Source organism: Indicator indicator, chromosome 15 (assembly GCF_027791375.1).
Source record: "Indicator indicator isolate 239-I01 chromosome 15, UM_Iind_1.1, whole genome shotgun sequence".
Lineage (NCBI taxonomy): Eukaryota > Metazoa > Chordata > Aves > Piciformes > Indicatoridae > Indicator > Indicator indicator.
In genome coordinates, this window is record NC_072024.1 from 13,961,307 (window position 1) to 13,984,802 (window position 23,496).

The window sequence follows — 23,496 nt, forward strand, 5'->3', positions numbered from 1 at the left end:
CAACAAGAGGAACTCTGCCAGAGGTCTGCAGGACTAAGTTTAAAGCTGGATTTTGTGTAGATGGAGGGAGAAACTCTGGCAGCAAAGCACAATTGCCAAAGCTCAGTTCCCAGTGACTGGGGATTTGCTATCAGAACATCCTGAATGATTCTGTGATCTAATAATTTGATTGATACCATACAACCAACTCCATGCTCCACAACCATCATCATCTCCATGCTAGCATGAAAGGTTTGACAGCACCTGAGCTACCACAGCTCACTGCTTCCCCAGCAGCCCTATGCTGGCATGTGCTGCTCCATCACTGAACCAATGAGTTTGCTATCCAGGCAGAAAAGCAACCAGATTAGAAACAAAGAGCTTTCCAGCAAAACAGTGAACTGAATTTTTGAGAACAGGGCCTACAAGGGCAGAGGCAGTGCTGGGGAGGGCTGGAGCATGGGGCCAGGTGTAGGGTGTGGGATTGGGCTCAAAGAGCTGTCAGACACATGCTTTGAGCCCCAGCATGCCCCAGACTGCAAGGAAAGGCAGCTCCCACACTGCACAACATGCTCCAATCCTGAACCCTTATCAAAGTTACAACATGAACCAGGATAAGGGAGTTTCCTGAAAACAGAGCTCAAAATTCACTCCTTCACAGAAACCTCTCTTCTCTTTGCAGCCTGGGGGATGAAACAATTCTGGCAACTACCAGGACACTAACTGCACCCTGGCTCTGTGGATTTGATCATGCTGAAGAATTTGTTGTTGCTAGGTTGCACAAAGCAGCCTGTCATTTTTATCACATGCCTGTTTATTCGTGTAGACATTCTTGCTTATTCTTGTAGATACGGCAAACAGCAATCCACGGCATGCTCAAAATGCTTGTTGTACTCTCAGCTGAGTCCATTTTCTCTGCAAGCAGTCCAAAGCTTCTTAGCCATCAGCATATACCCCTTCACACCCAGACAGCCCCCTTCTTACTCCTCCAGAGGTAAAACATGAAAGCAAGACCAACCAGAGAAGGCCTCAGCTGAGCAGAGATTCTAAATCCACATTGCACAAGGTTTTTCAATTATTCCAATTACATGTTAAGTAAATTTGAAAAGGCTATTATTAGTAATTTCAAAGCTACTTCTTAACAGCTAAACAGAGCCAAGCAGCTAACTTGCAGTAGCCAACATGCTAAAGCATTCCCACTTCACCAGGAAATGTACGTTAGCGTTTATTTTTGCACCCTCGACATTTGGCAATACAGCATTTTATTGCTGCTATTCCCCTCCTTGGTGTGCAATATTAACACTTGAACTGATGGGGAATACAGCCTGGATCAGTGCAAGAAATGAGGCAAGACCAGGCCTGGTGAGGCAAGAGCTGAAGCAAACTGCTGCTCCCATACGTGGGTCCCATAGCCAGCAGCAGACCACTGGAACCAGCCTGTGCCCTGCGGGGAGCGGAGCAGACAAGCCTTCGTAGAAGGCCAAGTGTCACCCCCAGCTCAGCACCCTCAAGGACAGCAGTCCACATCGCACTCCTTGTGTTGCTGTGGTACAGTCTCAAGCCTTCAGCCAAACCTGGACTATCTCCAGGCTCCTGTAATGAAATTACAAGTCTCCTCACCACAATAGCAACCTATGGGCTACTTTACCCAAAGGAGAGATCCTTATTGTTTACTAGACTTCATATTTGTCCCTTCCTGATGCCAGCTGAACCTAAGGAAGCTTTCTAAACTGAACCTTTCACTGCTCCATACAAAGCTTTGAAAGGCCTGCCTTCTGCAGTGACTGTGACTTCAGAGGACACCCTAAGCTCCAATTTAACCTCTGCATTTTTCTGCCACATCACTTAAGCATCAGCACAGAGCCAGAGACAAAAGCCCAACCTCACACCGACGGGCACCTTTCCGTTCCATCAGAAGCCACAGCACTCATGCCGACAGCTTCACTGCAGCAGTATTTGCCTGGCATTAGATATGAGCATTTGTCTCTTGCTCCACCAATAGCTGGAGGCAAATATCCTACGTGCTGCTAGTGGCTGGCGCAGCGCTGGGCACACGTTTTCACTTGTCTTGGCAGCAGCACCTGCCAGGCCCCCAGCTCATTACGGCTTTGCTCTGTACCGCCATGCCTGCCAGCACCACGGCTCAGATCTCTGCCGTGGGCGTGCAGAGCTGGGGTCCAGCCACCTGCAAGGCCAGCACTTTGGCAAGCAGCTCAAAACCTGCCCCCCTGCAGCAGCATGTGGCTCAATCGCCCCATGTTGCTGCTTGATGGCCTCTGTATACCCAGAGCGGCACTCAACTTGACCTGCCTCTTAATAACCCACAACAGATCTAAAGGAGAGCTACAGAACAGTAAAATTAGCAGGAAAGTCAGATGAAGCTGGGCATTTCTAACTGACTCAAATTAACTGCACCTCTGTGCCCTGGCTTGGCCCTAGCTTGTTTCTTAGAGGAATTACATGTTTCTTAGAAGAGTTTGTTGTGGTTTTTCTTCCACCCCCTACAACTAACCCTCTTTTAATAGCAACACTGAGTCACAAGGATTTCATACAAAATTCTGCTGCATTTGCAGCAAGAAGGCACTAGCCAAGAATAAGCTTTAAATGATAAACAGATTTTTTTTAATTATTTCTAGAGAGGCCAAGGCATGAATTTCCCATATCTATGAAAACTGAGCAAAAGAACCTGAAAACCAAGAGGAGCTGGGAAGAAACATACTGTTTCTAATAGCAGAGAAGCAACAGCAGCCTGAGCCTTTCCTGTGAGCATATTCTCAGCAGCCTGCTACAAGGAGCTTTCAGATTTGCAACTGTTGTGCAACTTATTGCTCACCTGGAACCTGACTGCACTAGCAAAGTCGAAGGCTGACTTTTACAATGGTGACTCCTGTTGGCCACTCTGTCTCCCTGCTAAGCACAGTAACACTAATCATTAGCTGTGGTTTTTCTCTGTTGTGATTGAGGCAGCATTAATTGCTTCCCAAATGGCTGTTACAAATTAGTATCAGTGCCCTTATTAAATCAAAACGGGGTGACAAATTGTTTGTACTCTCATCCTGGACATTCAGGAAACAATTTCAAGCAAGCTTTCAGTGAGCAGATGCCTTCTCCCATTAATAAAAGAAGATTCAGACTTCAGATCAGCAGTTTGGAGCTGGCAGAATGCAACAGTGGAAAGTAAGTCAGGGACACAGAGCATTACTGCAACTGCAGAACAGCAAATTGGCTCCTGCTGCCTCATGCATCCTCAGGCAAGTTCTGGTGCCGGAAACTTAGTGGCCAAAAAAAAGATGAGAGGATGCAAGGAAGGTTCTACTGTTTCCTGCTACCAGGCCCAAGGGCATTTGCAAAAGTTACATCTGAACTAGAGGAGAGTGCTCAGGAAGTTACCAGCAACGCTGCTTAAACATGAGTGCATTGCAGACTGTCAGGAGGCAGCCTGGAGAGCCATAGCAAAATATACCCTCAGAAATTAATGTAAAGTCATCAAAGAAATGCTTTCCCTGGAAGATTTTGAAACTAGCACAGTAAGGTGGAGAGATAGAGGAAGACTGCTCTAGAAGGCAGCTTGGCAGAAGGCTCCCGCACCCACAGCAGCGAGAAGACGTCATGTCACACCAGCAAATGAAGTAGGGTACTGCAGAGAGAAAACTCATGAGCAGCAGCCTGGAGCAATGCCACCAAGGGGTTTTAAAATCTAGTAGTTTAATAAGGTCTTTGCTCTGTAACTAAATAGCTCCTGTAAATAGCTTAAGGGCTTACTGATATACAAGATGTCCCCTCCTGTCAGGCTGCAGAGGAGCCCCAGCCTCACAGGTGGGATAGCTCCTGATCCAAGCAGCTGGCAGAGAGACATGGCACTGCCCTAACACACACACACACATACTCACTCCCCAGGTAACACTTGTCTCACTGAAGCATTCTGCAAAGCACACACCCACGCTTACGTACAGGCTGAATTACCACTAATCAGAAATTCAATGGCATCTCAAGGAGCCTCAGCAGCACACTGAAGTAAAGGGGTTTGTCACCATTTTCAGCCAGACATTAAAAGATCCATTTGTACCATTCAGATGCATTTGTGTGCAGTTAGCTGTTCACTGATGCAAAGAGCTTTCAGCACGCAGTTTCCACAGCTATCCCCTGAAACCCAGAAGTATAAAACTTCCATGAATTAGCCTTATACGAAGGCCTGTTTTAACTTCAGAAACCACGTCGTACCTCAGAAGCCTTCACTAAATAGACCCCTGCAATGCACAAGCCATAAGCAACCTCCTCCCCATGATACCCACGTAGGCACAGGGCTCACACCTGCAGCTGCCAGAGGTGCCCCCCCTCTTCTGACCCCAGTTACAGCCTGCTTGGACTTTCTGCAATTGCTATTATCACCAACTTGGTTGTAACTACTAGCATCACAGGCAGCTGCTGTGGCTTCCCCCAGCCTTCAAGACAGTACAGATCTGCTATGGATGTCATGGTGTGTTGGTAGAAGCAGAAGGTGATTCTCCTCTCTGCCCTCTTAGTGTTGGGGTGCCATGAAAATGGAAACTCCCATGGCTGAACAACGGGCACAGAGATACACACACAAGCACTTATTTATGCCAACTAGGGCTGCTAATTAGGAGATTTCAGGGTTATCTAGTAGCTATGCATACTCCTGTGAGGGAGGATCCCCATCACTATCTCCCCGGGTTATCACCTAGACCAGCCTCTTAGCTCCTAATCTGCCAGTCGTCACCCAAGGGGTCCTTCCCTAGCCCATCTTCTCTGGACAAAACTCAGCTCCCTGGACCTTGCTCTCCAAACATGTCACCCACAAAAGATGTCTCCTGCTTCCCTCTAAGCTCTCGATTCTCACCGCGGAAAGAACATGATGCCCAGAAGGTTCCTGTGTGCTGAAAGTCCCCTGCAGTGGGTAATCACATCCACAAGAACCACAGACCCCAGTTCTCCTAGAGGAGCCACAGAAGGGACTGGGGAGGTGCGGTGTTGCTCCCAAAGCAGCGCGCTGGGTCGCTCCGGACCGCCCAACTGCTCCTTCACCGCCCGTCCCAGCACAAACCCAGACTGGGACCGGTCTCAGCAGGAAAGCCCCGAGCTGCCCCACAGCGCTGCCGCCCACCCCACGGCACGCCACCCGCCTGTGAGGGGCGGAGGGAACAGCTGCCCGGCTCCGGGCCGCCCAGCTCCCGGCGGAGCAGAGGACAGCCAGCACAGCCGCCGGTCCGCCAGCCCGCAGCCGCCTGTCCGCCAGCACAGCCGCCTGTCCGCCAGCCCGCAGCCGCCCAGCCCACCTGCAGCCGCTGGAGATAGGAGGCCGGCGCGTAGCCCGTCTCGCCGGAGCCGGCGCGCGTGACAAGCCACCAGTGCTGGTTACTCCGCTCCAACAACAGGAACGTCTCGCCAGCGGCGAAGGGCAGCGAGTTGGGCTCAGCCGAACGGAAGCTGTACAGAGCCCGGTACATGGCGATGGAGATGGCGACACCGACACCTCTAACAGCCCGGTTCGGTACGGCCCGGCCCGGCCCGGCCCTCCCCCTTCGGGGCCACGCCCCCGACGTCACCGCCGCATCACGCCCCAGCAGAGCCCTGCGCCATAGCGCCCTCTGGCGGCCCGGCGGCGCCCCTACCGCCGTCTCCGGCCGTACTGGCAGGGCGGTCCCGCCCCCCGCCGCCGCCCGGGCGCTCGAGTTCCGCGCGGCAGGGGGCAGCAGCGGCTCGCGGAGCTCCGCCGGGCAGCAGCGGCCGGGCCTGCGCGGGGCGGGGCGGGCAGAGCCCGGGGATGGGTCCCCTTGCTAGGCGCCGAGGTCCCTCCAGCACCGGCCTGTTGCAGACGGAGATGTTAAGCAGCTGCTATTGCTGACCCGTCCACACCCTGGCCAAGCACATCACGCCCTCACCACAAACTCCTCCCTGCCTAGCTGGGTACCCCCGAAGAAGCCCCTTCCTCTGGTCATCCCTTATTTCACCAAGCAGTGCTCTTATATCCCCAAAGTCCCCATGTGCCAGCCAGCTCCTACCCTGGGCACCAAGCTCTGCTCCCAGCACACAGCAGGCTTCTCCCGTGGACCCTAGGGACAGTCCTTTCCCCCTGTCATGAAAATGGGCCACAGTCAGAGTAGGCACCTGGCCCCACACCATGCCCCATGGCAGGCACACTGACCTGGCATGGAGCAGTGGGGACACAGATGCACTGTACATCAGGCCAGGAACTCTTAGAGAGGATGCAGCCACCCCCAGACCTGTGCATCTTTGTGCCTTGACACCCCATTTCAGGAGAGCAACCTTTTGGGACATCACTCCAAGCAGTCCAAGCCCCTTTTTGAGCCTTTCCAGACATCAACAGCTTCCTTCAGGCTCCCATTGCCCTTATTGGAGGTTCAAGCCCCTACTGCTGCCTCAGGAGGAAGGTGGCAGCCGTGCAGAGCATTGCTCCCCTCCCTCAGCCCCAGCCAGGGCCCTCTTTGTGTTGGCCTAGGTACAAGAGTTTTCCTCCTGGCAAAGCTAGCACTGAGAGCCCAGCACGGGGCTGACAGCAACAAGGCCTCAACCCAGTAGGAGTGAGTGTTACACATGACTCTGCAACAGAGCCCACTGCAAAGACAATCCTCACCCATCCTGCCCACCTCTGCCAACCAGCCAGGATGCAAGGATGGATGGATGCAGAGATGAAATGGTCCACAGACCTCTGCTTCCAGTGATGGTGGAATTTAATGCATCCAGAAACCATCAACAACCAAATCCAGCTAGCGATTATACAATAAGAGCCTGGCTTGTAGCAGCCAAGGCCCCCACTTGCTCACAGCACAACCCTCCTGTTTTTCCCAGTGCTGTCAGTAAGGTAATTCTGGCAGAGCCCAGTTATGGTGGTGAGGGTGGAGAATAGACTGGGAGTGAGTGATTGCCTAGGCTAATCCACTGAGGGAAGTGAGCTGAAACCAGGCATGTTCAGGTTGGAAAGGCAACAGGGTGCTTCGAAGGGGAGCTGTGAGATTCAACAGGAGCATGCTGTGGTCTGGGCTATTTCACAGTCCTTTCCAGATGTCCGGTGGGGCACTTTGTGATGGTATCAAGGGCTGGGTAGCCAGGGAGCAGCACTGTTGGAGGGCAAACCTTCCCTGTTGTGGGGTTACTACTCATGGTAGTACCTGGATCCAGTGTGGCTGGGCCCCTTCCTCCTGCTCATGCCCTGCCCATGGCACCCCAGCCTGCTCCAGTTTCAGATGCAATGTGTGCCCTACATTAGGGTCTGCTCACAGCTATGTCCCTGCTCCATGGCATGGGCCCAGCTCCTGTTTGCACTAGGATAATGGTGCTTTATTTCCATGAACTCTGCAGCACAGGCTGTGCTGGGAGGTGAAGGCAGCCACAGGGGACACAGGCACTCACCTCTCACACAGCCAGCAGCAGTATCCCAGCCTCTGCTCTGCATGGTATGCCAGCTTTGCCAACCAGTGGCTGAGAAGTGGCTAGGATTTCCTCTGCAAGGATTAAGTAAACCCTCCTGCACCTGGGTACAGTGCAGCAGGGGCAAAGAGCCTATGAGGGTGTTGGGAGCCCAGGATGGATTCCTGCTGCTGAGGAATCAGCTCCGAATTGCAATTCATTTATCTTGGGCAGGGAGGGGAAATGAGCGAGGATCGTGCTGCGTCATTTGTGGGTAACTTCTAAAGCCAAACTTGAGACCTCAGATAATAACACTTGCATTCCTTGCCCTCAGAGCTGTGGGGACCAGGATCATGACGAGCACTGGAAAGGCTCAGCGCGTGCATGGCAACCTCTGCTGGAGCACCAGCAGCTCCACACACTCCCTTTCCTTCGGGGCTGCAGAGGAAGAGCGTTGCACAACAGCGTTCATATGATTGAAGGACAAACTTGCCAGCTCCATGTACGCTTACATAATTCAGCACTGCCTGCTCGTCAACACGTTGCAAAACGGCAGCAGGATCAATCCTGCTACTTTTAGGTGTACAAATATTATTGTACTCCCACCAGCCTTCTCTCGGTGAAAAGTCGTATGAGGTGGGAGGCACTGAGGGGACCCAGGGCACATGGCTCTAGGGACAACAGCATCAGTGGGTCCTGCAGGGAATGGGGGTTCCATCACTGGGACAAAGAGACATCGAGATGTCTCTTGGGCATGCTCCTATTTCCCAATGTCCTGGCACAGTCCTCCTTCCTGGAAAACCCCACTAAAAAGCAGTAGATAGCACTTCCCAACTGGATGCCTCGAGAGCGCCCACCTCCCAGCCTCAGCCTTGCCATCCTGCTGAGCAGTGCCAGGCCACCTGGGGAGGGGACGGTGACCTGCCTGTATCACAAGCAGGAGGGGCAGTCCTGTCTCGTTCCTGCAATTGCATGGCATAACTGGAAGGGTGGGAGCAGCCACAGCCCCTCTGCAGGCTGTGCCAAGTGCCCTTATCTGCTCCAGGGATGCTGTCAGCAGCTCCCACAGCTCTGCTGGAAGTTGCTTTGCCCACCTCCTCTCAGAATGGAGGTTTGCGGGTGGGAGAGCTTGCCAAGACTGCCATGGACCAGAGGCACCTCTGCAGCAGAACAGGAGGGCAAACTGCTCGAGGCACAGGGCTGCACTCTGCCTGCTTACCCATGTCTGGGCCAGCTCAGACCACAGTGCACATGGCAGCTGGTGACTGCATGGGTCTGGGTGGCTGTGCCATGGTGGCTGCACTCAGAACACATGCTTGTCCCTGTACTCAAGAAAGATGTGGAGCTGAGCTCTTACACAGGAGGCAAAGACAGGTTTGGGCAGCTCTGTGCCATGTGCACAACCCTAAGCAAGCTGGAGCAGCTGGAGGGCAGGAGTGCAGCCCTGTATCTGGCTTGCCCTGGCATCACTTAAAGATCTCACCCCTCCAAACGTATCTTCTTCCTTAGGGCAGAAGCCCCCAAACCAGCACTGCCTACCAGCAACAAGGAAGGGTGCTCTGCCAGCAGGAGTAAGCTCTGCCAGCAGGAGTAAGCCCTGCCACCGTCTCTTGCTGTGGGCACACAGTGCTTCTCACTGTGCCCAAAACCCCCAGCGAGGGGCTGCTCTGCTGGTGGCCGCTCCTCTGCAGAACTCGATGGACATCGGAGCTGGAGCCATCGGGGAAGGGTGCGCGCGCGCGTGTGTGTGTGTGTGTCTGTGTCTGTGTGTGTCTCTGTGTGCCTGTGTGTGTGAGTAGCTCTGAGACCCTCTCTGCTCTGCCTGCTCATGGGTCCGGGCGTCTGCACCGCCCCCTTGCGCAACTCATTCTGCAGAAAGCCTATAGCGGGGCTGGTGGGGGCCCAGGCCCCTCCCGCGGCCGTGAGGAAGGAGCGGCCAGGAGCAGCCAACAGCTGCGTTTCCTGGAAATGGAGAAGACAGAAGGTCGGGAGAGTTGAGGGATAGCGGGGGGGACTGGGGGGATGCTGCGGGAAGGATTGAGGTTGCAAGGCGTACAGCACGCAGCCCAGCCCACCCTGCAGCTCTGCTTTGGAAAAACAAGCTCTTGGGCTTCGTGCAGTGACACCCTGTTCTTGTTAAGCTCCCTGCTTACACCCTGATCTGATGAGCCCCTTGCCCACCCGCATGTTCTGTCAGCCAGTACGGCCCCTTCCCAGCTCTCCAAGGCTGCAGCACCGTGCCCTAGGAACAGCTGTTTCAGGGGAGCACTGCAGAGCGCCCCGCGATGTGCAGCACCACACCCCAGGCTCTTCATGCCCTCCTTCCTCCCCCTGGACTGCCAGGGCAAAGGAGACACGCTCTGGGGTTCATGCCTCTAAGCAATCCAATGCTGCATTGCCCAATTTCACCCCTCACATTCTCTCATCCTTACCCTGTTGTGTTTGTGTTGGCCTGGGAAAGAGCTGCAAAGTGGAGGGTTGCGGGAGGCACAGCGGCAGATCCCGGCCCTGCAGGCTCGAAGGAGCTCCCTACTTCCCTTTTAAAGAGAGATGCAAAGGAGCGGTGGGCCCAGCACGCCCTGTCACAGCTCAGCCAACGGGGACGTTGTTATGGTGCAAACACAAGAAAGTAAAGAGGACAGAGCCTGTGGAGCTGGACGCCTGGCATGGTGGACATCAGCCCATGTTCCACGAGGTTGCCCAACTCTTCCTGGGGTGGGAGATAGAGGGATCATATCCCTGCTTACAGTCCCCACCTGAGGGGGAGCCCTGGGCAGGGGAGTAGGTGCTGGATGCCCTGGCTGGCAGGAGAGAAGCAGGGTGCTTTGTGTGGTGGGAGCTCGCTTTGGGCACCCCACTAGGGTTTGCTCTGCCCTCACAAAGGCAGCTGAGTTGCAGGCTGCGGGGCACCCCTTAGCCAATGCTAATGTCCATACAACTCAGGAAAGGTAGCTTTGCATCCAGTAGCTCCCAGTCCTTCCCTGTCCCCTGCACTCTGCCCTGTGTGGCTCCAGGATGGGGTACTGCAGCTGGCCAAGTGGAAGTATGGGACCCTTGGTGCCCTGTGCTGAATGGTCCTGCATGCAGGATAGACAGATGCCCATCCCCACTGTGGCATCACCATAGTGGCTTAAAATGAGCTTTACAGTTTTATTGGCATTTAGTTCCACAAACTTGACCCCACCACCATCAGAAAGAACAAATGCCACACACGAGCTGTGAGAACACAGAGTCCCTCTGTCTCCATGCACTGAGAGCCCCCGTACCCTGAGCAAGACCTGAGGCAGCAGAATAGGTCCTGTGACTTGCTGAAGCCTGAACATTTTGCAGGCCCAGGGCCTTGGGGTGAGTGGAACACATCACTCTCCCTTGGGCAGGGGCCACAGTAATTTCTATCAGGCTCCTGCCTTGCAGGGGTACTGCTGCCCAGACACAAGGAAATATCTTGTTCCATAGATGCCGTTATGTAACTCCCTCACTGGCATGGACCCAGCTCAGGAGGAGAAATCCAGCAGCTACTCAAGAGACAGCACAGGATGTGGACAGTGCAGGGACAGAGATGGCCTTTCCTCCAGGGGGGCCACAGTCTGTCTCTTGCCTCTTCGTGTCTACCCTGTGCAGCCGTAATGACAGGGAGGCTACCTCCCCAAGTGTCCTAGTGGGTCCGCAGCCACCTGCCCTGGTTCCCAGTGCCTTGTTGTCAAAGTAGAGCTCAGTTCAACAGAGAAGCCAGTGCCAGCTACAGGAATCTGTTTCATCTCTGTCCAGCTGACTCATGACGATTCCCAATAGCCACATAGTTTTGGGATAGAAGTGACCTATTTATATAACATGACCTCCCTATGAGCCTCAGCCACCTGAAGCAGCATCATGCAGAGGAAGCTGTGGGGAAGCAGAGCTGTGGGTGCCTGGGGACCACACACCACCACTCTCCCAGCCCCTGCCAAGCACTGGGTACAGGGTCGCAGTATCACAGTACAGCTGAGGTTGGAAGGGACCTCAAGAGATCATCAGGTCCAACCTGCCTGCCAGAGCAGGATCACTTCGGGTAGTCTGCACAGGAATGCATCCAGGTGGGTTTTGAAAGTCTCCAGAGAAGGAGACTCCACAACCCCCCTGGGGATCCTGTTCCAGTGCTCTGTCACCCTCACTGTAAAGAAGTTTCTCCTCCTGTTGAGGTGAAATCTTCTATATTCTAGTTTGAAACCATTGTTCCTTGTCTTATCACTGTGCACCACCCAAAAGAGCCTGGCCCCCACCACTTGACACCCACCCCTCAGATATTTATAGACATTGATCAGATCCCCTCTCAGTCTTCTCAAGACTAAATAGCCCCAGGGATCTCAGTCTCTCTTCACAGGGGAGGTGCTCAAGTCCCCTAATAATCCTTGTGGCTCTTCGTTGGATTCTCTCCAGCAGGTCTCTTGTCTCTCTGGAACTGGGGAGCCCAAAACTGGACACAGTATTCCAGGTGTGGTCTCACCAGGGCAGAGTAGAGAAATAGAAGAACTTCCCTTCCCTAGACCTGCTGGACACACCTTGGCACAAGGCTGACAAGGGTCAGCCTTGGCACACTGCAGCCACCTTGGGCAATGGCCTTGCTGGGGCTGGGCTGGCAGGAAAAGGTGGGTCCTCTCAAGCATCAGGAAGTGGCCAGGGAGGAGACTAGACAGAGGGGAGCCATGAGGAAAAGGGAGGTGCACTCGGCATCATCCTCCCCAAAGCAGAGGCTGCAGCACCACAGGACAGGATGTCCCTGCAGCAGCTCAGTGCTCCCAAGTACACACCAGGGAGCCAGCCTGGCTGTCTCAGCCCAGTGTTCCTACCACTGCAGGCAGAGAGCTCACTGCCTAGGCATGACCAGAGCCGTGGGGAACCACACTCAGAGTACACCCAGCAAGGGCAGGACTCAATCCTGCAGCAGAAATGCTTTCTGCAGAAGTACCAGTTCCCAGAGTGCACACATGCTGGAGCTTGCTACAGGTTTTCTCTCACAGGGGTAGAGAGGTCAGGCTACTTTGTCATCATCCAGCCAGCTCCAAGCAGGAAGGACACCAGTTTGGTGCCACCTGCCAGCAGTAGCCCAGCATGGATGGAGGAAAAAAAGAGTAACAGAAAAGTCCTCAAAAGTCCCTTCTCCAGCCCTCTGCTTCTTTTATTATTCACTCTGTCCTTCACCTTGCTCCAGCATGCAGGAGACCTACAGGCCCCATGGCAACGACAGAGACCTATAACCTGCTCATCCCAGTCCTGTCCTCCAAGAAGCCCAGGGGCAGAGGTGACAAGTGGCATGGCCATTTGCAGGTGGGGGCTGCAAAGCCCCGCTCCCACCCCTCTGTGTCCCTGGCCAGCACTTACACAATTGCCTTTCCACAAACACAAGGAACTGCTCCAAGGAATTTGTGCAGAACACCATGGAAGGAAAACAAACCTGCTCTTGAACTTGTGAGATAATGTGTCATTCAGAGGGAAGTGCCATCTAGGTCACCCCCTCTTTAACCCTTGAAGGACAGAGTCTGGGCCATGATGTCTGCAGTTTAGTTCAACATACATTTGAGGGAGATTTTTTTCCTTCTGACATTTCAACTCTTCCAGCTTTTAAAGCAACTAATAAAAAAGGTTCCCCCCCCTCTCTCCACTCCCATCCTTGCACTGCTGCAAGCCCCGGAAGCTCTCAACCACCTTGTTGCTTTGCAGTGCTGGCATAGCCTCTGCTAATCCTCAGACAATATTGGCAGAAGGATTGTAGCAGCACAGGGCAGGAGTTTGTAGGGGCCAGGTTTGCCTTCCTGCAGCAGCACCGATTCCACCTGGGGCTTTGTTATTACACATGCAGCCCCAGCTGCTCCAGGTCTGGCTGCTGATACTGCACTGGTCTGTGAGCACATCTAGACCCAAGCTTATGCCGTTGGCAGCACTACTGACAAGGCAGCTCCCTGCCTGTACCCAGGGCCCTGTCTGCAGGCAGCAAAACAAAGAGGACTTGTTCTGGAGGCAGCTTGCATCACAGCAAATGTGATTGTTCTCATTGGATTGTATGAATTCCCTCCAGAGTTCCCACATAACACAAGTACATTAGAGGACTTTATCCCTGCTAATTTCGAAGTCAAATAGTCAATCAGATAAGTCTGCACAGGCAGCCTTATTCATATGCAGCAGCAGTGATAGGCACCTGCCAAGGAGCTCATCATCATCTCCTTAATACAGGGCACCACATCCTTAGTGAGAGAAAAAGAGAAAATTGTCACCTTGCAGCTATGGCCCCTCTCCCTGTGCCAGGCACTGTGACTCACACCTTTGGCACATCTGGGGACAGTGGCAGGAAGCATCCTTGGTCAATGCCCAAAGCGTTTTGCAATTGAAAGTGCCAGGAATAAATAGCTCCATCCTGCCCGACATTTTACAGTAGCTTAGGGGCAGCTCATGGGGTCCTCACCATCTGCACCCAGCACCAGAGACTCATGAAGCAGCAACAAATGGCCAGATAAGGACTGAGGCCTACTTCACGAAGAAAGCCCACACAGGCAGGCATAGTGAGGTGAATTTAAGATATTATTGTTTAATACTGGCATCTGTTTGTGCCTGAGCACTGTAGAACAACTAAAAAAAAAAAACCAACCAACCAACCACAAGCTAATGTAAGAGGCAAAGGTGAAACAATCTCTTCAAAAAGTACAAAAGTGCCCAGGACAGCCACCAGAGAGACTTTGATCAGAATTTGATAGCAACAGCCGGGGAATATGAAACTAAAAGCTGCAGGGCTATAGCTGATAGAAAGGCTGACCTTCCACCAGCAGATCTTCAGCTTTTCCATCACAATCCACTTCTCCTTTGCTAAGCACACCTGAAGACAAAGATGGGCCAGGGGGATGACGAAAGCAGCACTTGCCTCCCCAAACTCTTCATTTCTACGTAAACTTCAAGTTCAATCCTGGGCAACTGTGACAAGCAACAACATCCCCACACTTACCTCAGCACTTCTTTTCCGTGATCACAATGACTTTCAAGCTTCACAAAGTGGGGAAAGGAATTTATCCAGAAATTGTTAGGTAAATAGTGTTCCTCTTTAAAGAGAGCCACCAGTGGTTTGCAGTTACTCTTTGTTTCAGTTATTCACTGTTCTCTCACTTTCTGACAATTCCTTTCTGCCCATTTGTCCCAAGGAAGATTAAGGATACCTTTCAGGCTCGAGAGCTCTCCCCTAGTCACTGCCATTGCAGCTAATCCTGTAGATTAAGAACGTCAGTAGCTCTCTAGAACTGGGTTACATAGCACAAGATCTAGTTTACGAGACCCTGAAACAGGAAATCAGTTTAGGAAATAGGAGATTTTAAGAGACTAAGTTCTCTCTTACCAGTCTGATCATTGTGGCTAGAAGGCACCTCTGGAGCTTCCAGCCCCCTGCAGGCCTTGTTGCCTCAGCTTCTCCTCAAAGGGCCACCATGGTGGCTCTCTGTTGGACTTGCTCATCGCTCTTGACAGGAGGCCCAGAACAGAACTGCTGCTCCACAGGCAGCATCCCAAGGCAGGGAAGCCTTGCTGTTTATAAACTGCTTCTGCACTACAGCACCTGAAAGTTCTGAGTGTCACCTCTTTGTCACCAGCAACAACAGAAGCATTGCTTACAATGAACAAAAAGAATTTTATTGGAACGTATACACACAGGGATAACAGAGGTATCCAAGTAATCAAATATGGAATGTTTAAGAAAGTTAAAATAAATAAGGATACCAAGATTTGCCAGTGCTAGGTCCAGCACCAATGTAAGTAAATGCCCTCCAAACAAGTTTGACTCTGATGGGTCCACTCCTCCAGAGCCTGTAAAGATTCCTACCACCAGAAAGTGGCCAATAATTCTGGAATACCAAGAGTCAAAATAGTGCTTTCTACTCATGTGCAGTCACACTGTTTATTCACTGCTTTCGTCTCTTATTTCTTTAATAATATCTATTAAATTCTGAAGTCCAAAAACATAACCCGTGTCTTGGCCCTCATGCACCACACTATCCTCTCCATAGTACTTGCAGGTTGTGTGGGCAAAGTCTATCATACGGACATCAACAGTACTAGCAGTTGGTTTGTAGGCATAGGCTCCTGCTGACTCATCTGATGACTCCTCCGAAAGGTCCTCCAAGTCCTCTGGGTCTGAATCAACAGAAACTTCCTGTCTTTCCTTCCCATCATAAATGATCAGCAAGGAGCTTGAATAGAAACGGTAAGACTCCTGTTTCTCTAGGACAGACTTCAGTTCAGTCAGTTTTTTAATAACAGATTCAAAGAGTTCCCTGCGCAGGTATTTGCCGTTATGAAAGAACTGGTAAAGTGCTTCTTTAAATCCTTGGACTGAGAGTTTTCTTCCATGGTATTTATTCATGAACATTAGCTGGCCAGTGCCTGCCTGGTAGACCTGTGTATAGAAACACAAAAGAAAAGGAATAGTTAAAATGGCTGGTGATAGTGACTTAAAGCCTTGAGGGAAAAAAAAACAAACATGCTACAGAAAGCTTTTTATAAGGTGATGTAAGACTCAAATTGCTCTTGCATAGTTACAGTTGCTAACAAGAGATCCAGCAGTGTCTGTGGAACTCCTGATACAAGGAGGAAATGGAAAATCCCTGTTTAGATTTCCACCAGGAACGTAAGAATGAGTTTAAGTGAGATTAGGAAAACTGCATCCAAGATTTCCAAAGTCAAGCTACAGCTTACAGTGCAGCCACTCGCTCAGCCCCTGCCCTGCCCCTGCTCACAAGCCTACCAGCTGATTCCCAGAATGCTGGGCACTAAGTGACAGTAAACACTCCTATACACACCAGTAAACACACCAAGGTGTGCTCCCTTATTCCCTGCATCTGAAGAAGCCAGAGGTACTCCTACAGGAAGATTCTTTCCTATTGGTCTATACACCACACACCTTAGTAATACCTAAACATCTGGGTCATGTGAGAATTGCAGGTGCCTCCAAAGTTCCTCCTTGTTTTCCAGCACAGGTCTGGCAGGTGAACAATGAGAAGGCCCAACTCACTGCTCTGCTTAGAAATGCAGCCCCCACACTTCCCTTTCTGCCTTGTGCTTTTCCCCGAAGTTAAACAGTGATCTGAACACTAAACATGCCAACAATCATACTGTGGAACAAGTCCCAGCAAACACTGTTGGCATTCCTGGAATCTGTTGGATGGGAGGAAAGGCTTCAGAAAAGCCTTAAAAACAAACAAGTTTTTTTTCCTATTTGTCACTCTAGAAATGCAGAAACATGTAAACAAAACACTCGGGTGAAAGTCCACGCAACTCTATCTCCTTATTTGACCACAAGTCTTGTCAAGCCACTTCTTGTCTGTACTTTGCAGTAAGTCTACTTTAAGCAGTGAAGGATCTATGGCTTTTCAGGGCCTACAAGACAGAACTGATTGCTTCTTAATACTCTGGCAAATTTCCACATTTTATTCAAAATGCATGTACTGCCAGACCCCCCTTTTCAACTGTTTCCTATGCTATGCTGAAATGTTGATTGAATTAATGATTTTACTACACAGTTTTAATTTGCTGCTACTGTGCAGGAGACTATTTTTGTGCTCAGAGAACACCTTCACTGATGCAGAGCACATGCAGCAGGTTGCTCCTGCAGATACTGCCACCTTCAACTGATAGGCAATACCCAAAAGCCTCATTCCCCTCACTGAAGGAAGCAAAAGCACAGCATTTCAAGGAGCAACATGTGGGATGTCTGCATAAGCTAACCCCCTCCAGTAAGAAGAATCAGTGCAAGTCTGACACATCCATTATCCCCTCACCTGCATGCCACAAACTCGGACGCCAATGACAGCTGATGTACTCTGCTGACACTTGCGGATCTGATTAGCCTTCTTCTCTTCCGAAGCATCATCTCCGTGCTGTCGGGTTCCCATCTTAAGGTCCAACACACATGGTACTTCATATCGAGATGTTAGGTTTTCCAGCAAAATGAATTCTGATTAGTTAAGGAACAATCTTCACAAGGAGGCATACAGGTTTTAAAGCCACTATCAGAGATTTCACAGTGACACAGTCTTAACTTTCAGCATACCCAAAGCATGCCCAGTGTATCTTAGTCTATCCAAAACTACAGTTATCTAAACTTGGCATAAAGCAGAGTGAGTATCTAGTTCATTGGTTTTTCACTGGTCTCTAGAGAACTCTAGACAGGTGAATTTCCACATTAAATAAAAACAAACAAAGGTCACATCAAAATATAATCCAGCAGCAGGCTTAGAATTATCAAGTATTTCCTATTGAGTAAGGGATTTTTTGGGGTTAGGAAATGAAGATTCTGTGTGCTTCAATTACCATTCAAAAACAGAGAATAATTTCACGCCAGCTCTAAAACACAAGTTAAAAGCACTTCAAAACATCTGTAGCAAGTGTTCCAGAAATACCACACACTTCTCTAACTTAGGTAATTTAACCATCTACAGTGAGACGGTGAGGATACCAGCTGTTAAATGCTTTCCATTGTTTTGAACAGTGTATTTGAAACATTCTAGTAATCCATTCACCAAAACTCACACAAGAGGAATGTTTACCTAAGTATATAGATAGCATTATTTATTTTTCCAGGATGTATCGTTGCATCCAAGCCTGCACAGCAAGATCTTTTCGCTACAGAATGTGGAGGATAGAGATCTTTGTCTACAGTTCCACAACACAAAACTAATGTGGTTCAGCTTTCATGAATGTGGTCACTGTTGTTTCTTCTCATGCTCTAATCCTGCATGGCAGTTTATATTAATCTTTTCTTTATCAAAAAGGGTCACTAAAAAGACACTACTAGAACCAGACAAGTGAAGGCATTTGAATATCCTCCATATTTACAAAGCTTCTGAAACCAGAAAGATGATGCTAGTTTTTAAGATAACCAACACCAAAACAGTGACTAGAAGTGACAAAAATCTTGTCCTTTGAAAGCTTTCACTAGCAAACTGTTTTTGTGGAAGATCCCAAGCACAGTATGCTGTAAAACCTGCCATTAAACCACAATTTGTAGATTTGAATTTAGGTATACGAATTTCCCAGCCTAAATGCTTTATTACATGCCGTAAAAGCCTGTGTTCCAGAAAGTGCTGGCAACCCCTTCAAAGACACCAACTAGATCATGGCTTTAGAGTCTCTCTGAACTGCAGTTAAGCCTGCTCTGTACTTTTATCTGGCATCTTCAAGAAATAAAAACCAAAGCACTACTCATTCCATTGTTATGAAGTATTTTCAGGAAAGGATACTATATTGATTACGGTGTTTAGCATTTTCCTTCATCCGCTGCAACTGTTGCTGGTGACATTTCATGCTCCAAGGATTATGGTGTTTAAACTGTGAACTGACATTTCCTTTTTTCTCCACAGTATAATACAAGACTTCTGATTTCTTCAACCACTCAAATTCTTCCTCCAATTTGTGACTAGCAAAACAGCAACACAGCAAATTAGATATCAAACAGAAGAACATACACTTTAAAGGGGTTGTCAGTGGATTTAACTTTACAAACTACTTTGCTCACCTTCACTAAGAGCTGGTATAAGCTTTATTTTGCTTAGTGCTCAAGTTGCCCATCAGTTTCAAACTTTATAAAGCCACTTCCTTATTAACATGAACTGGCACATAGTCAAGTATATTACAAAACACGTAATAATTCTGCTTATAGATTCTTCACCTGTGTAACTTCCACAGAAGTCATGCAAGTAGCAGCAATATGCTCTGGGATTTATCATTTTGCTAAGGTCACTTTTTTGCACAGTACATCACAGCTCAAAGTGGGCACAATTAACGTAAATGAACAAGGGGAAAAATGTCACTAATAGGCATAAAGCAGGATTCATGCAATGGTGTGTGGGGTTTTTTACTTTGGCTTGTTTTGTGAGTATCTTTTGTTTGGGTTTTTTTTTTGTTTGTGGTTTTTTTTAAGCTTCAAAAGTAACATTGGGAAACCTTTTTCAACTGACCACAAGAAAAAAAAAACACAACAAAACAAAACATAACAAACCAACAAAAAACAACCCAAACAGACCAAAGCAAAAGAAAGCAATGACTCAACAGGCTACTGGGCTGAGCACATACTAATTTCACAACTGAACCTGTCTGCACCGAAGATGTCAGGAAAAACAAATAAGAAAAGAACAGAAAATGAAAGTTTATAGAGTTCTGGAGAATTCTCCGGATCCTAATTTGACAGCATAAAATGTTATGCTACAGCATTCTGCATTCCAGGTCCAGCTAGCAAACCTACCTTTTCATTTTTTCCTCTTTCCTGTGCTGTCGGACCCATTCCTTAGATATCTTCTCATTTTCTAACAACATTGTCTTTTTGTTAGTCCATCGCAACAACTTGCTTTTGGGTTCACAGTCAGAATTATCTAAGTTTTCTAAGTTATCGTGGTCCCCATTTAACGGATATGCTATTAGACATAAATTTCCATCTTCATCCTCTTCGAAGCTCACTGACACCACACCTGAAGAGAGAAAAGACACAAACAGTTATGAACTGCTGAAGTGACAAGCAAGCCTTGGAGAATGCATGGTATTACACTATGAATATAGCAACTTTTAGTTTTTTCTCTTACCCTGGTCCTTAGTTTCTATCTTGCCACAGGCCAAAACTCATCTGCCAACCTAACAAATATCAAAAGATCTAGACAAAAACGACACCTCGCAAAAGACAATTGATCATATTGACAAAACAATGGTACAAAATGTTCTTTTGTTTCTCTGATGCAGTCAAGTAACAATTAAATAATAACAGGAGACAATTTCAATTAATCAAAGCTTTTATTAATTTAAAAAAGCCTAACTGGTCTGACCCTAAGTGAGATGTAAAACATCTGTTAACATCTTGCAGTGAAAAGTGACCTGCATACAAAAAAAAAAAAAAAAAAAATCACACCAAAAGCTTTAAGTTTTGCATGACAGCAAAAAAAAAAAAAACACTTATCCAAACAAGATTTGGTTAATAGATTCCCCAGGGGAAAAGATTTGCACGTAGATCAAAATGAGAGAAGTGTCACATTACAACAGAAACTAGTCCAAAAGCTTCCACTTTGAATCACCACGTTTAATTATACATTTTCTTCTCCTTTTTGGAATATATTTTATTGATACTGGTTATGCAGCAATCTTGTGAAATAAGTGATAAAAATACGATACAAAACAAATCTGTTTGTGGTACAGAAACATGGTGAACTCTGAAAGCATTTTTTTCATCCTCCCTTCAAGAGTCTCTAGAGCACTGCATTGTGTTTTAAGTGTCTTAGCAGAGCACTCTGACAGAGATGCGCTCAGTACTGCCTTAGCAAGTTTCATGGTTAATGAAGAAACCATAACAATTGTCTGAACTGGTTTTAAATTCATTTTGTAGTCCTCTCTCTTTATTCTCAAATCAGTTTGCACAGTTCTTGAAGCCCATCACTAGGCCAGAGGGGAGAGGTCTTGGCGAGAGATTGGTACTTCTGAGCTGGGTAGGCGGCTCCGAGACCTACAGTAGTTGGGGCAGGATATGCAGAAGCTCTGACTGACAGTCCTGCTGCCACAAAGGAAGGACAACAGGGAAAAAAGGGGGAAGCCAGCTAGAAAATGGCCTTTGGCTTTATCCTGGAAAAAATAACAGAGACGGACCAAATGAAGCCCCTTACCCCTAAATCCCTCCCCCACACTCCCCAGAAAGCCATATACACTAGTACAATTGTTCTATTACAATTTCAGAAGCATCATTCAAAGACATTTTCTTCCAGTCCAACAGAAGTCACAGCTAGACATGTCAAAAAGTCTCTGTAAGCGTGCAGCGAGTATTAACTCTGAAATATCTCCTCTGAAGTCTTCTGCCAGCTTCACAAACATTAAACATAACCTCATCACCCTTATGGTGGTTAAAATTAATGTGCTCTAAAAAGCAATTCCATTTTTAAAAGCGTTTAAGACATATTTATTAATCATCAGGCAGTAGATGATGGAATAGCAAAGAGAAAGAAACGTGCTTCTGTTAACTAGTGCAATTCTTTGGAGAACTGGAATTTCCACTCCTACATAACATCTGACTCAGCCTCATCGTGGCTACTAGATCCTTGCCTACCTAAATGCCATGAATTTTCATTTCCTTAACGGCAGAAACACCATGGCAAATATTGAACCATACACCTTACCGACATGTATTTATTGTGATCAAAATGAGAGCCAGAGGAGAAATCCAAAACCAAGAAACCACAACTAAGATTGCACAAAACACTGTTAACCAATCTTACCAAATTCTTGTAAACAGACATTAAACAAGTGGCAAAAAACTATGCTGAAATACACACACACACAAAAAAAAGGCAGCAGAGAACTACTGAAAGCATTCACAAGCTGTTAGCTACTTACCTGTGCCTAAGGGAGATACATGGGCTATCATCAGCAGAGCTGCTCTACTCTAATGCTGTTAGTCAGCCCAAACATCAACTTGGCAAGCATTTCCACCCTGCATCTCCACAGCCTGCCTCAGACAACATCAAAATACATGAAAAGAAAACCCCAAAATCTCTTCCACATAGAAGAGATTTCAGAGATGACAGAGAACATAGCACAGTTGTATTTACAAAAAAAAAAATCCAACCCCATTCTAAGGTTTGGTAACTTACCCTCATATTGTGGAGTGAATTTACGCATTTCTGTTGGGAGAGTCTCATAGAACTGGTGTTCCCTCTGAATAAGGGGTTTACAGATGGTCTTGTCATTAAACCGGAGGACACAGGAGTGTCCTCCAACCTGATGAACAAAAGGCTCGAGCAGGACTCCCTTGGAATAGTGCTCCACTTCCATAGCTCCAAATGCTGGGCTCATCCTTGTAGCACATTAGACAGAAGGCGGCGACAGTCGTGAAGCAGTTCAGAGCCGCCAGCCACCGAGCTATGAGTGTGTTACTTCGGTTCAAAAGTCTGTTAAAAAAAAAAACACAAGAGAGTGCCCAGCCGTCAGTCTCGCCGCACGCGGGGGTCTGGGTGAGCAAGGTCGAGCGCTTTGCTGGCTGGCAAAGCGGGCGGAGGCTACAGCGAGCCGAGGGAAGCGGGATGGGGCGGAACAACCGCCGCTCGCTTCACTCCGCGGCCGACTGGGGGTACGCGCGAGGAGCCGGCAAACAGGTCGGCCGCGCCACGCCCTCCCCAGGCCGCAGCCAATGGGAGCCCCGGAGAGGCGGGCCGTACAGCTCCGGGCGCTCGCTCCGCCCAGTCACGCGTACGCACGGGCAGCGCTGGGAGCGGGCAGGTACAGCGGGGGCTGAGGAGCGCTGGAGGCTGCTCTGGCTGGGGTCGGGGTGGGTTTCTTTTTCTAATTAAAAAAATATTGAGGATAAATCCCGACGAGTTACACCAAACGCCTTCCAGCGTCCGTCCCAAAGCCAGACGCACTAGCGTTGCCAGCGATCCCGCCCTGGCTGAAGGCGCATTAGCACACGCCGGGCCAGTCCCAGAAATTCGCAATTAACACCGCGTTTACAACTCCTGCCTTCCAGACAAGGGCAGCAACCACAGAAGCCGGCCGACGTTCAGGCTGGACACTTATTTCACCAGTTTATTTATGATGACGTGTCAGATATTTAAAATGTGACACAGACGCTAACTTTTCAGTTTAAACCACAATGCTAATAAGCCATTTCCCACGAACTGATTTTTGCGCGAGCAGAGCAGAAGGCAGGCAGAGAGGGGGGGTTCCACCGGCAACCAAAGGACCTGCTGCTGCACCCCTGTGGCTACACACGCGGCCTCCAGTTTAACGCAGTTTGCACGTCAATATGCAAAGGAGCAAAGGTAAAGCACAAAACATGACTGTCTTGGGCTCTACCTTCCAGAAAAAATTTAAGTTCAGCTGCTCTAATTTTAGACCCGAGCTTTAATGATTAACTTTTTGCAGCTAAAAACAACCTCGTACTTATTTTCTCTGAAGATCATTACACGAACAATAATGCACTTAATACAAAGAGACTACAAAGTGTTCCAGGTCACAGGTCTATTTTTGTTTGTCCTCCTTAGATATTTAACAGATTTACATTAACTGAAAACGCACAGACCTGTGGGCTTAGGGTAGTGGCACTTAACAGAACTACAACCGCCTACAGCATGCTCTGTACCTGAGGGCGTTAAA

The 23,496-nt window shown here is 48.9% G+C and overlaps 2 protein-coding genes across 2 annotated transcripts in view; both read right to left on the bottom strand.

The window, feature by feature from the left end:
* The window catches only part of NCKIPSD (NCK interacting protein with SH3 domain), a 52,835-nt gene extending 47,391 nt beyond the window's left edge, over positions 1 to 5,444 (bottom strand). Inside the window, exon 1 of the mRNA XM_054387614.1 lies at positions 5,274 to 5,444. Coding sequence (XP_054243589.1) covers positions 5,274 to 5,444 — 171 coding nt within the window. The remainder of the gene's footprint in view (positions 1 to 5,273) is intronic.
* Positions 5,445 to 15,019: 9,575 nt separating this feature from the next.
* Positions 15,020 to 22,371, bottom strand: IP6K2 (inositol hexakisphosphate kinase 2). The gene is made up of 5 exons (XM_054387184.1): positions 21,996 to 22,371; positions 19,616 to 19,838; positions 18,615 to 18,790; positions 17,154 to 17,329; positions 15,020 to 15,772 (listed from the first exon to the last, which is right to left on the bottom strand). Exons 1-5 carry the CDS (start codon positions 22,195 to 22,197, stop codon positions 15,275 to 15,277), a joined length of 1,275 nt encoding a protein of 424 aa, XP_054243159.1. The 5' UTR covers positions 22,198 to 22,371; the 3' UTR covers positions 15,020 to 15,274.
* Positions 22,372 to 23,496: the final 1,125 nt, after the last annotated feature.

What these genes read in the sequence shown, in the direction of transcription:
- IP6K2 (XM_054387184.1), bottom strand. Translation starts at nt 22,197, where the DNA reads ATGAGCCCAGCATTTGGAGCTATGGAAGTGGAGCACTATTCCAAGGGA. An exon ending in TAAACACCGTAATCAATATA is followed by an intron (nt 17,330 to 18,614) that starts GTATCCTTTCCT and finishes TTAACTAATCAG; the next exon opens with AATTCATTTTGCTGGAAAAC. An exon ending in TCCGAGTTTGTGGCATGCAG is followed by an intron (nt 15,773 to 17,153) that starts GTGAGGGGATAA and finishes TTCTATACACAG; the next exon opens with GTCTACCAGGCAGGCACTGG.